At 38.6% G+C, this 13783-nt stretch overlaps 1 protein-coding gene across 3 annotated transcripts in view; it reads right to left on the bottom strand.

Moving 5' to 3' along the window:
• Positions 1–13783, bottom strand: part of LOC134753392 (segmentation protein cap'n'collar-like) — a 169695-nt gene that overhangs the window by 28929 nt on the left and 126983 nt on the right. For 2 of the 3 annotated variants that reach the window (XM_063689281.1, XM_063689279.1), the window contains exons 8-9: positions 1454–1563; positions 1008–1099 (exon numbers count right to left, since the gene is read on the bottom strand). In XM_063689281.1, coding sequence (XP_063545351.1) covers positions 1008–1099; positions 1454–1563 — 202 coding nt within the window. The remainder of the gene's footprint in view (positions 1–1007; positions 1100–1453; positions 1564–13783) is intronic. The other variant, XM_063689280.1, reaches the window with a different exon arrangement.

Genomic DNA, 13783 nt, shown 5'->3' with positions numbered 1-13783 from the left:
TGGACCGGTACATCAAAAGGAACTGTTGTCGTGGCTAAGATGACAAGAGTTTATCGACAAACATCAATCGAAAAGTAAACATGACACGGGATGATGCAAATAAAAAGTCACGTGATAATTTCTGTACATTGTTCAGTTTCAATTGCCGTTTTCTATTGCCACTTGGGTGGGTCCGCGCAAATCAGTAAGAAATAGAATAGATTATTGACTTCACATGATAGTTGTTTACATACAGGAGAGGGTATAAAAGGAACGGACGAAAAAAGGGCCCCCACTCAGCGTAATGCCATGGCAAGCCGCAGCGCAGATTTTCGGTAGGGACCTAACTTATATTAACTAACTTCAGACTAACAATAATGAGAACACAAAAAGAAGAAAATATAAAACAACAAAAACAACAAACAAACATTACAATTCTAAGATCTGAGAAGATTACAATTTACTGCCGTTACTAAGTTTAAACAGGTTCAATATCTAGATTTTGCCTAGTGCGTGAAAGAGATGAAGGAAGTAAGTAATTCAGAAAAATAAAAAGGTATATTTGCTGCTGTTAGGTATTCAGTTGAGCCTTGAAAAACGCCAGTCGAAATTTTGACTTGAAGCCGTTAATTGTCTTTAGCGTTCGAATAGGTGGAGGCAGGTTGTTCCAACATTTGGTAGCGGCATATCGAAAACTGCCGCGAAATGCGACTGATTGGTGTACAGGACAGACAAGCAGTAGAACTGCGTACTGTATCGATATGTCGGCGGCCGATCGTAAAATCAGGCAGATCACGAAATGGCATATCGTGAATCGTGAAAATCATTGTCTCGTTCCCTGAGTCGAAAGCGGGGCTCCTATTAGACCATTTGCCCTTCGGGCATCTGAAGCAGCCTAACGAAACTATCCTACCTAATCTATTGGTTTAATGTGACTACAAAACATTACACAGGAACTTTACACACCGCCGACAGATACAAGTTAGAAGAGGGCCTTAGTTGATTCAAGAAATTAAAAAAAGACTCACCATAAGCGTCAGGGTGCTTGTCGGGGATGGGCGCGATGGGGGCATGATAGTTGTGCGCGTAGCCACCTGCGCCGTGCGCGTGAGCGTGCGCGCTACAACACAAACGTAACATTTCATTACACAACAGTTGACAAAAAAATAGTAGGTTTACAGGTTTACACTACTAATGGTCGCTCCTAGCCCGATCACCACGTAAAAAATGCTCCGAGAGGACGCTTGTCAGCAGCGAGGCGAGGTCCTGCCACCGCTGCTCTACCGACATGGTCCGCATCAGCGACTGACCTACATGTACCGTCAGCACACTCACCTGATGTTGTGGTGCTGGTAGTGTTGGTATTGCTCGGGGGCGGGGGTATGGTCAGCAGCGAGGCGAGGTCCTGCCACCGCTGCTCTACCGACATGGTCCGCATCAGCGACTGACCTACATGTACCGTCAGCACACTCACCTGATGTTGTGGTGCTGGTAGTGTTGATATTGCTCGGGCGGCGGGGGTATGGTCAGCAGCGAGGCGAGGTCCTGCCACCGCTGCTCCACCGACATGGTCCGCATCAGCGACTGTAAGTATGGAGACCGTGAATCTTTACGGGTATATAGCATGGGGTCGAAGGTGGAGTTGAGAGTTTAGAAAAGTGACAATTTGTTTATAGAAAACGCTGATAGAACTAAAACTAGTGGCCCTGTGAGCTGTAAAACTCGCGATAAGCTAGAAAATTTTAAAATGCTTACTTAGTTTATACATTATTACATGGTCTTAAGAACCTACTGGTGCTTAAGTCCTTTGCCAATTTCCGCCATATTGAACTTTTCCAAAAAACGAAACAACAATAAAATTTAAATTAAACTATCGTGAGACATATTTCAAAATATTTAGCGACTAAAAATAATAGTGATTGAAACCGTACTGGTCTAAATATTTTGAACAATAAAATTCTACCTCACTACCGAACCTGCTCACAAAATTTCACGAGAATCGGTTGAGAAAGGCGACCTGCAGAGGAGAACCCCTTTTTGCCCTAGCTGAAACGGAGTCACGCTCAGTCAATAATGTATGGAAATTATCACGTAACTTTTAGTGGCCGTAGGTATCAGTTGTGGCATAAAAATTTGCTTACGCCGAAGGTAGTACGGTTTAGGCCAAAAAACTGTTGAACTTTTCGGCCGTGCCGACACTGTATTTTCGGTAGTGTCCTCCGAAGTTTCGGTTTCGCCATAGAAATTATGTTTCGGCAACAGATTTTTTTTAGTTTGATTCGATTCGCCTCGGTCCACCCTATCTGCAACTAACAGGCAAATTTGATGTATCTCTTTAACAACACTGTTAAAGGGTCATAAAATCATTATAACTCGCATATAAAATGTAAACATCAGTGGGGTATAATCTTACGGTAAAAGTTTATTAACACAATTTCCTTCGGCCTTGTACAGACAGGATAGTTAATTATATCTTCTGATTAGCCTAATAACATGTAACTGACCGAGCGAAAGCGAAGTCCTCCGTTTCAGATTGGGCAAAAATTCCTTCGTATGTCCGGATGCTCTCTTCTACGTACGGGTCGCATTTAACCGATTCTCTTGTGAGCAGGTAATTTTTATTTATTTATTTAGTTTTTGGAAATTTTCCAAAATGGCGCAGCAATGGGGGTTCGGGGGGTTACACCTCAGAGAGCCGCTAGTTATTTTGTTAAATACATACTTAACATAGTTACTACAGAGTCCATCTAAGCTAACTCTACTTTGACTTGGCAAGCGACAAAGTGTAACGGCGTCACAATGTCAATTTCTTATGGAAATATGACAAATTGACGATCGGTATTTGGCCGTTGCCAAGAAGATAAGCTAAGTCAGACTTCTCAGACTAGGTAGGTACAGATGTAATGCATAATTATTTTTCATCGTATTTTCACGGAAACGTACGAACGAATGTGTCTCGCTATTTCAATCAGTCTGGGTACAAAAAATACTGAAGTTGACTGAAGTAGCATGACAAAAACGAACGTTTCCGAGAAAATACGATGGAAAACAATTATGCTTACCATCAGGCGGGCCGTATGCTTGTTTGCTACCGACGTGGTATAAAAAAATTATGCACTACATCTGTATTAGTAAAAAAATACCACAGTAAATATAATACCTAGGAATATTGTATCCTATAGAATAGGAGTACCACCTGTAGTCAAAGGCCTGAAGCCTGAACTGAATTACATATATAATTTAAGTATACGTTTATTTATGCCTATACTATAGTTTTTAGGGTTCCGTACTAAAGGGTAAAAACGGGACCCTATTACTAAGACTCCACTGACCGTCTGTCTGTCACCAGGCTGTATCTCATGAACCGTAACAGCTAGACAGTTGAAAGTATCACAGATGATGTATTTCTGTTGCCGCAACGCTATAACAACAAATACTAAAAAGTACGAAACACTCGGTGGGCGAGTCAGACTCGCACTTTTCCGGGTTTTTTTTGTTAGCCCCAAAAAATCATACTTCATACGTATTATACTATTTCCATCTAAGTTCAAAGTTACCTACAACTTTTCGAAAATAGATCAAAACAGTAAAACCACATTATATTTTGTAAGTAGCGGAGAGATTTCACGTATATCCGCGATCGTACGTGTTGCAGTTAAATTCGAAAACCGACCGTTACCGCCATCTTGTGCGTCCGCCATTTTGTTTGTTTAGTTAATATTGACTCGGAAGCGCGTGTGTTTGTTTACAATTTTCGCGGTAAATATTCGAAAGCAACTGTTGGTCTCCATTTGTTGACCAAAGATCAGGCGATTATCCAGATTAGAGAAATTTTTAGAAATGTTAATCGTTATTTCGCCAATAATTTTATTTTTTTATTTTATAGCTTTAGAAGCGCTGGTGGCCTAGCGGTAAGAGCGTGCGACTTTCAATCCGGAGGTCGCGGGTTCAAACCCCCGGCTCGTACCAATGAGTTTTTCGGTACTTATGTACGAAATATCATTTGATATTTACCAGTCGCTTTTCGGTGATGGAAAACATCGTGAGGAAACCGGACTAATCCTAACAAGGCCTAGTTCCTCCTCTGGGTTGGAAGGTCAGAATGGCAGTCGCTTTCGTAAAAACTAGTGCCTACGCCAATTCTTAGGATTAGTTGTCAAGCGGACCCCAGGCTCCCATGAGCCGTGGCAAAATGCCGGAATAACGCGAGGAAGATGATGATGATTTATTTTATAGCTTTAGAGAGTTCTCTCACTCATCAACATTATCTAAAGAGCCCCATAAAACGAAATGTAATTAGTTTTTCTAAAAAAAAAATAGAAACCATAGACAGTATTCAGTATTATTCAGTAATTTCAGTATAATTGTTATTTAGTATTAGTTTTAATGGTTTATTATTATTATTTATAAATTGTATTTAACGTGATTTCTGACACAATGATTGTACCTATTGTTTAAGAGTTAAATAAATGAAATGTAACCATCCTAAAGAAATAAGAAGCCTCAAGTATTTGTGAACATCCACAATAAAGTTAAAACTAATTCAGCTTTTTAAACATAAAAACTCCGTGTCACTCGTGTGTACAAATAATTAAAAAACTCATTACCATAAACACGAAAAATGCCTTACTTTTCTTTTTAAAACGGTGTCTACACCTGTCAATACCTCATTGAGAAATATCAAGTGTTCTTTTTTTAAATTCTAAAGTAAAGGGTTCCAACATACAGTTTGTTTAGCACTTGGGTACATTCGTTTGGACACGAGTCTCTTTGTTTGTTTTTTCGAATGTTTTATAGAATGAATTATATCTAGGTACCTACTTTAGTCGTGTATTTTGGACGAGTCTGAAAAAAAATACCGATTTTTCTAAACGGCAGAAATTATAAGCCAGGTGCCTACTTAGGTACGATATTACAAATTTTCGATTCATTTTGCTATCTTGTAAACTATATCGTCTTAAAGTTACAAACAAATGATATTTGTTTAATTAATTTAGATGATATATCTAAAGAAAAAGTAGGGGTCGTGTCGTATCAAAAAGTCAAAGGGCTGGCGCAGGATAGGGAAAGCTGGAAGATACTCCACCGACAAGAGACATTTTCCCGAGGGGCTACAGTATGGGTTTCTTCAAAAAAGGAGTGTACAGGTTTTTAAAGTGTCGGCAACGCGCGTGTAATATCTCCGGTGTTGCAGGCGTCCATAGGCTACGGTAACTACTTACCATCAGGCAGGCCGTATGCTTGATTGCCACCGACGTGGTATAAAAAAAAGAGAATAACTTCAGTTAATGACACCTAAAGTTCGCTTGATAAAAAATTCAATTGGAGGTTTTGCAGTGGCCTCTGCCCCCATCTTCAAATTGACAAATCCGCTTGCCTCCATATTTCCGACTAATCTCTCATTTTTGTACAAAATTTAGCTTCTGTCCGCGACTTCGGTTTCGCGGGATGATGATGATAATTGATAAAAAACTATCTATATCTTTCCTCAGCTATAAACTGGTTTAGCGGTTTAAGCGTGATGAGTTGACAGATAGAGTTACTTTCGCATTTATAATAGACATTAGTAGGGACTAGTAGGGATTGGTATAAAAGCCAGACGCAACCTTAGTCTATGGTCGAAGGAACTCCAAAAGCGAGTGAAACTCTATGTGCAGTGCACTCGTGGCGCTCCGTCAACACGGCTGTTTGCCGTGCGTGGCGTGCGCGCGCAGAATGGGAGATGTTTGAGCAGCGTTCGAAATTTGAAAAAAAAAACGGTTTCTGTTTATGCTACCGGTTACGAGTACGAAGACTGGTACAATTTGTATTGGAGCTCTACGCAAACTGTGCTTAACAGTTGTTGCTACTGACTTTGATGCATATAGTTGTTTTGTGTATTGTAAGTTTATTTTTTCCATTTTTGATAGTCAAAATAACCCCGAATTGTTTGAAATATATTTTTCACCTCAGCAGTTCGAACAAGCCTACTTTCGTCACTCCAGAGAGTGCCACTTCATACTTCGGGGTCTATAAATTCGAAATTCATTTTAACCTTTAATATGTTCTCACTACTGAGGTGAAACATTATATGTGTCACACAAGAGCAAAGTTATTTTACATCTGGTGTTATTGAGTCCCTCGCTACGATCAAGAATCTTTCGCTTACTCGGGACTCAAAATCAACACTCGCAAGAAAAACCAACTTTCCTCTCTTGTTGCACAAATAACTATTCCTTTTCTACTTGCTCTGACTCTAATAGTAGATTCTTAGATACTATAGTCAGGTGACAACCTTACTATATTAAATATGGATGGCAAAGTGCAGTTAGCGTGGTCAGTGTCTATGAACGTCGTTTATGGCAGCATTCCACACTTTGGCGCTTGCTTGTCGGAGTTAGATTGGATTGACCTAACTCATCTCTTCTTCTTCCTGCCCTTATCCCACGTTATGTGGGGTCGGCACAACATGTTTTTCTCTTCCATTCTCCTCTATCTTTCGTCACCTCAGCACTCACTCCTTTCTTTCTCATATCCTCTTTCACACAATCCATCCATCGCTTTTTGGGTCTACCATACGCTCTCCGTCCATCAACATTCATCCCTAACATTCTTTTGCCTATATGGCATTCATCCCTCCTCATCACATGCCCATACCACGCTAACCTACTACTTCTTATCTTCTCCGTTACTGGTGCTACTTTCAAACTTCCCCTAATATACTCATTTTTAATCCGATCCTTTCTCGTCACTCCACACATCCATCTCAACATTCTCATTTCCGCTGCGTGCACTCTTCTTTCATCCGTTACTTTCATCGCCCAGCATTCTGATCCATACATTACAACAGGTCTCACGATCGTCCTGTAAATTTTACCTAACTCATCTTTTTACCTTTTTTACCTAACTCATTTGACCTAACTCATCTAATGTAACTTTACAGTTTCTAAAAGTTGAATGTTGACGTATTTGTCAAGTCGGCTCTGAATTTTATATCGGAGTGTCGCGTCATCTTATGACAGTGTGAATTGATAGAAAGTAGCTATTAAAGAGTATCGAATGCTTGCTAAATATTTGTTTAATTAACTACGTATATTGAGCGGGAATTGTAATCGAAACTACTAAACGCGTAAAAACAAAGTTTTAATATGACTTGAAGATTACTTCGTAAGTGAAAGCTTTCACGCTTGCATCCTTTAAGAGTCCGCAGCAAGCTCGGCCGAATTTCACCTTCCCATACAAACGGAGTTTCGTTCTCATTTTAAAACTAAGTGTGGGATTGTTTTTTTTTATTGTAATAATACGGATACAAGCTTAGTTATAAATGTTATTCATCGCTATGTATCGCTGGCGACATGATATATCAATGAAGTACTTCTTCAGAGTAACAGTATAATTCAAGTATCCATTACCGTTAACGGTGAACGGCTATTAAAAACTATCTTATACAGTCATCAGCAATAGTTGCTAAGCGGACGAGGTGTTCAAAATGATTTGACGCGACTTTATTGTTAAGAGAATATGAGCGTGTTAAGGTAATTTTGAACAACTAGCCCGCTTAGCAACTTCTGGTGCTGACTGTAACTAACTAGTAGTTGGTGGTTCAAGAGCTTGGGCTATATCAGCCTTAGCAATTGTGCGAAACCTCGCTTCGGGCAAACTCGGCTCCATTCGGCTTAGCATTGCTCCGAGCAATTATTAGGGTTGGCACAACTTGACGCCCCTTTGCGTGCACGACCACAGATAAGATAATGACCTGAATTTTGACAACCCTAAATAGCCGAAAGGGATAGTGCCATATATTAGAAAGGGAAATCATGGTTCGACCCTAAACCGCTGTCAAACTTCGGTTTTGTAGGAAGTTTCCTTTCTGTACGGTAGTACTATTATTTATTCTGTGGCCATACTCAACCTGTGGCCGCGCCGGGCTTTTATATGTGGCCCGCCAGGTTATCCTGGTATGGATACATAAGCTTGCCATCCGAACGTCACCTTTAACCCCTTAGCCCAGAATAAGTAATAGTATTATCATACAGAACGGCCACGCACCGCCCCGCCCCGACTCGAATTACCTCGCCCCGCGACAGCAGATTGACGGCCGTTTGCCGGCCGCTAAGTACTATTTTTAAGCAACTTATACACACTATGACGCATGACGCGTGTACAGACGTGCCGTTCACACATAGAAACGCAAGTGATTTTTGCTGTATCGCGTGTCCGCCCTGTGCCCTTAGTAACTACACCGACTTTGAAGTGACAAAGTGTGGGGTGCTATTAACATCAATTATGGTGGCTCCTTTTAAACTGTCACAACAAAATCTGCGCTATAACGTAATTCCGTAAGGAATTCGTATAGGAGGTGCAAGCTCGTACCTACTGCTCGCCCTTAGAGTTGGTCAAAGACGCCTAGTCTTAGTAAGATGGCATATAGTCGAGAAATTGGGGCCGGTTCCGCTGTGGTGGGGTGGCCTAGGGGTTCAAGGCGTTAGCCCCGATTGCTAAAGACGCCAGTTCGTATCCGGCCCTCACCACTGGAGGGCTTCGTCTTTTTTTTTTTATTAAAAAAAAAAAAAAAAAAAGCTTTTATTTCGGATTCATTACATCCATAGAATTACATATTATTTGAATTAAAATTAAAACAATTAAATATATATTATATGACATATATATCAGTATATAATTGGAATTAAGACTTAATTTTACGAGTTGTTAGACTTGTGAGTAGTCTTTAGTGTTACAGAGCGTCACTTAAAAGTACCTATGTTCTAAGGTTCTATAAAAAAAAATACGCCGCACTATACCAGAAGCGCTACTAATAAGAATTTGGTGTGTGATCTATATTTAAAATTCTTGTATCTTTGAAATTTCGTATTAGGTATTTACGAATATATGTACTTTACGATATAAAACCAGCCCCAAATAAGATGATATAAAATTATAAAAAATAGTCTGAGCAATCATTACCGTTACTAGAAAATTAAAACAAAATTTTGAATTTACCACTTTTCTCACTGACAGAAATGATTGACCACAGATTATAAAATTCACTCCGGTTTTTTTTAATTTATAGTTTTAAATAGCCTTTTCCGGTGCGGGATTAAGCATAGTCCACAGCCGCACCGACCTTGCGCGTCTCAAGGCGTCGGAATTATACATGTGGCAAATTACATCTCCGTATACGTTATTTGCTACACGCGACATTTAATGAACATGGCAGAACACGTGCCCGCCATTTTGTTTTTTTTTTCATAAATGGAACTTAGTGAACTCCTTAGGATGGGTACTAAGGTACAGTTTCTGACAGTTAGAGGTAGCGTCACGGACTTAAATTGTTGAACCATTTATTTATTTATTTAAACTTTAATGCACAATCTAATTAAGTACAAAAGGCGAAGGTATAGTCACGGACTTAAATTGTTGAACCATTTATTTAAACTTTAATGCACAATTTAATTAAGTACAAATGGCGGACTTAATGCCTTAGGGCATTCTCTACCAGTCAACCATAGGGCAAAACAGAAATTCTCGAATGTGGGTGCAGTGAGAAAAATATTTCGGACAACGTAACAACTGTAAGCAATTTTGGACATTAACAACATTATTATTAGGGTTCACTTACATTGGACATTTCATACCGTTAGTAATTGACAACCAAATTAGCTTGAACCTTAGATGGATCAACAATTAAAGTCTGTGATCGTACAGGGACAAAGGAGATGGTGGGATGATCTTTCAGTCAATGCGAGAATGGAAAATGGTTCAAGTTGTATGGAAATTTCCATACAAAAGTAGAAAAAATATGAGAGGGTTTAAATAATAACTTTTTTACTCCAGCACTCCTATTTGTAGATTAAATGACTGCCAGTGAGATTGAAATACACTTCATATTAAGTGCGGTCTGCGGGGAGCCGGCGCAGTGTTATAAGGATCCTAACATTCCTAACAGCAGTGTTCTTAGGGGTATTCATACAATACAAAACACTTCCTCATATCTTTGTCCTTTTTAGGGTTCCGTACCCAAAGGGTAAAAACGGGACCCTATTACTAAGACTCCGCTATCCGTCCGTCTGTCACCAGGCTGTACCTCACGAACCGTGATAGCTACAGTTGAAATTTTCACAGATGATGTCTGTTGCCGCTATAACAACAAATACTAAAAACAGAATAAAATAAATATTTAAGTGGGGCTCCCATACAACAAACGTGATTTTATCGGCTGTTTTTTGTGTCATACGGAACCCTTCGTGCGCGAGTCCGACTCGCACTTGACAAGTTTTTGATTTATCCTCCTAAGGCCCAGTCATACAAATTTAATGATAAATCCAAAATTTGCCACTGAAATTTGAACCAATAGTGCAGGGAATACAGTTGATTTCATTTTGTTTGTAAATTGAACGAAACAAAACAAATGCAACTGTTCCAAACGAATATGATTTAAACATTGAACTGAAGTAGTCCCATAGGTAGGACCTTGGGCCTTAGGTTAATAGCAACCGGCAGTAATTTTTAACGCATTGTACCATCGCCCACAGCGTTAACTGTCATGGACCTTATGCCTTTTGTTATAAGGTCCACCGATGGATGAACAGTGTTGTTGTACCAACCCAACAAACTACCATTTTAACCGCTTCATTAAAAGACTTACATAATTCAGCAATTATCCCTAATACCTAACTAAACCAAAGAGAATTCGGAAGACAGAGTGCTCACTCCATACATCGGTTTTGTTACCAAAAAGACTATTATTTCCGTAGTCTACATCCAGCGTCAAGTGGCGGAACTATCAGTACTGCTACTCGACACTGGATGTCACATGTGTCGCGACTGACGAAAAGTGTATTGCTCAACAATTTATAACAAGAATATTATAAGCAGGAGTTGAAAATAGAGTTACGTTAATCCGTAATATTAGCTGAAAATAGTTAAGCATTAGACTTTCCATTTGCCACGACATCTATTGTCGAGTAGCAGTAATGAGAGTTCCGCTACTTGATGCTATAATTATGTAGACTACGAAAATAATAGTCGTTTTGGTAACAGAACTGATGTATGGAGTGAGCACTCTATGCCTTCTTAATTCTCTTTGGCTAAACACACACTGGAGCTGTCCCTTGTCATTACCCGGTCAACTCAAGGTCCCAGGTTCAAAGACGGTAGCAATTTGACCACAATAGCTGTCAAATTGTTAATAATTATGTGGAATTGGACGTTTTTTCGCGTCTGGGAACCTCAAATTGGGGTATTAGTAATCGCTTCTGTATGATTGTTTATGTATGGAAGACTGGGGCAAGTTGGGACAGTCGTCATAATACACATGAAGTACACAGAGTGCTCAAAAATAATTAATGTCATTACCGGGTCTAACGCGATGAAATTTCATTATTTTACCTTTTTTCCGACGTTTCAACTAGGTTGCACTCTAGCTGTGGAACACTAGGTGTGTGCTCAAAAATATCTGCAAATGCCCTCTAACGCTTTGGCAATCAAGTTCAAATATATGAGCACATTGTTCGTTCGATATTATAGTAGTTATCTTGATATTTTGGTTAGATTAGTGTCTACAGTGTATAGACTGCCAGTTTGACTGAATATCAAATTTCAACTTATAAATTCATAAATAGTAAGATTTAAGCAAAGTTTGAGTATTTTTCTGTCAAAACTCATCATCAGCCCTATCTAATAGGTACATTTCTGGACTATCTGGATCAGTGTCTAACTCTGGAGTAGAGTAAATGGGATAACATTATTCTGCTGGTAACATTTTAACGGCCCTGGCTAAGATACATCGTGCATGGAACTTACATACTGTTGCTTTTACCCCGGGAAAACTAAATTTTGTTCTTCTTACCCCATCTTACCTATATTATACGGCATTGTTGTATTTAAAGGGGCTAAAAAAATCACTTCTTCAGAGTGTGCAAGTGTTATTTCAAACGTCATAATTTCATAGAACTTTGACGAATATGATAACACTTCCGCACTCTGTGCTATCAAATACGGTGCAGAGTTAGCTTAGACAGACTTTAAAACTGAACTGTATTTGCAAACACACATTACAACAATTAGTAGAAAGAAATAAAATAAAAACTTTTGTGAGACTTAGAAATATTTAACAGCCAACAGCTCCGAATAATGTGGAAAATCCTAAGCAGTTTAAAAAGTAATTACGCCATCGGCTATCAAATTCAAAGTAAAAAATAACAAAAAGCTGCACGCAAGCTCACCTGATACTCGTGTATGTCCATTATAATATCGTTACACTAAGACTAACAAAAAAACTAACTAACACAAAAATATTGCACTTATTCAGACTGTCCACATAAAGTGGTATTATTGCACAAATTTTTATCAGGTACTTAAACGAAAGTCACATTTTATTATCACATTCGCGCACTCGTTTCGAATTTAAAAAAGTTGTAACGTTGACATTTCCCGCGCATTGTTATTAGTATTAAGTTAACTAGGCTGAATGCGCCAGGAACTCGATGCCATAAAAAAAAAGTAAACGTCACTTTAAAAAAAGTTGGTGTCATAGTTTTTCGCGTTCCATATTTGAAAAGCGCGCGGATCGCGCAGCGTGTGGTTGGTCACTGTGTGTCTTTACCGTATCTTTGGACCGTTCGTGAAAAAAGTTGGTCAAGTGCTCTATGCCTCTTTGTATTACGGGTTCTGTGTTTAAAACATGTAATGAGGTTTTTTTATGTCGTCAATCAAGTAGGATTCGGAAGTTGTTGGACACGGTTGGATTTAGTATTTCCTGTGGAAATTAAACTAAAAACATGAGAGAATAAATATGTAAGTAAGGCCGTAAAAATTATTTAACTTTTGTGTTGTTCGTATTGTTATTTTAATATAATATAAGTATTTTAATATAAGTAAATAAAGTAAATAAACTCGAATTTATAACCAGTCTTTTTTAGAACTCTTATACTTGACGTAAAAAACGTGTGTAAGGCACTATATAATTATAACACACATAACTTTATTTGCCGACTTTGAACACAATTAATTAATCTACCTTCAAGCGTTAGGTACACCAAAAACGTTCAAATTTAAAACCTCATTAATTTTCCTTAGGTCATTAGATCTGTGGCCCGTTTCTCAAAAGCTTATAACTTGTAGGTACCTATTACTTGAAAAACGGTGGTCTTAGTGGTCTTACAAAATTTTATGAAAATTATAAATACTTACAAAAAAAAAACATTCTGATTGTTAGCACAAAACAGCTTTCTAGACAACTTTTAAAAGCTCCCATAGCCGCGGTACGCGGTACCCTAAAAAAAGCTAATACCTAATACTAACGTGTGAAATCGGCAGAATGGCCGCGAACGTCATTTTCTAACTGTTCACAACAAATACCAACATAACTCTGCCGGTGGCGAACTCCCGAACTATCAATACCCCATACCATATTCTAGGTAAATGAGACAGGTTGCGCCGAAGTGAACGGTATTGTTAATATCGTAAATAGTAAGGAGGCTGCTTTCTTTAGGTGTCTATGGTATAAAGTTGGCTATGGTACTATAGTCCGTTTTGAACGTAGCGTAATTATGTAGTGATGTGATTGAATTATATTAATGGCATGTTCTTATATTAAATCGGATTAATTAAATTAAGGATTTACAAAAATGCTATGAAATACAGTTGAATTCAACTGTTGTCAAAAATTAAACATTCTTTGCTGGTAAGTTCAGTACAAAATCTTAACCGATTTATGTATGAATCATACAACTTTGTACATCAATAATGAGTTTTTTGTCCTTTCGGTAATGATAGCCTTTTTTTTATTATGTTTCCTACAAGTATGTGAAGTGTACGGCCGATT

The sequence above is a fragment of the Cydia strobilella genome, chromosome 26 (assembly GCF_947568885.1).
Source record: "Cydia strobilella chromosome 26, ilCydStro3.1, whole genome shotgun sequence".
Lineage (NCBI taxonomy): Eukaryota > Metazoa > Arthropoda > Insecta > Lepidoptera > Tortricidae > Cydia > Cydia strobilella.
The sequence above is the reverse complement of the archived record's forward strand: the minus strand, read 5'-3'. Positions and strand labels throughout refer to the sequence as shown.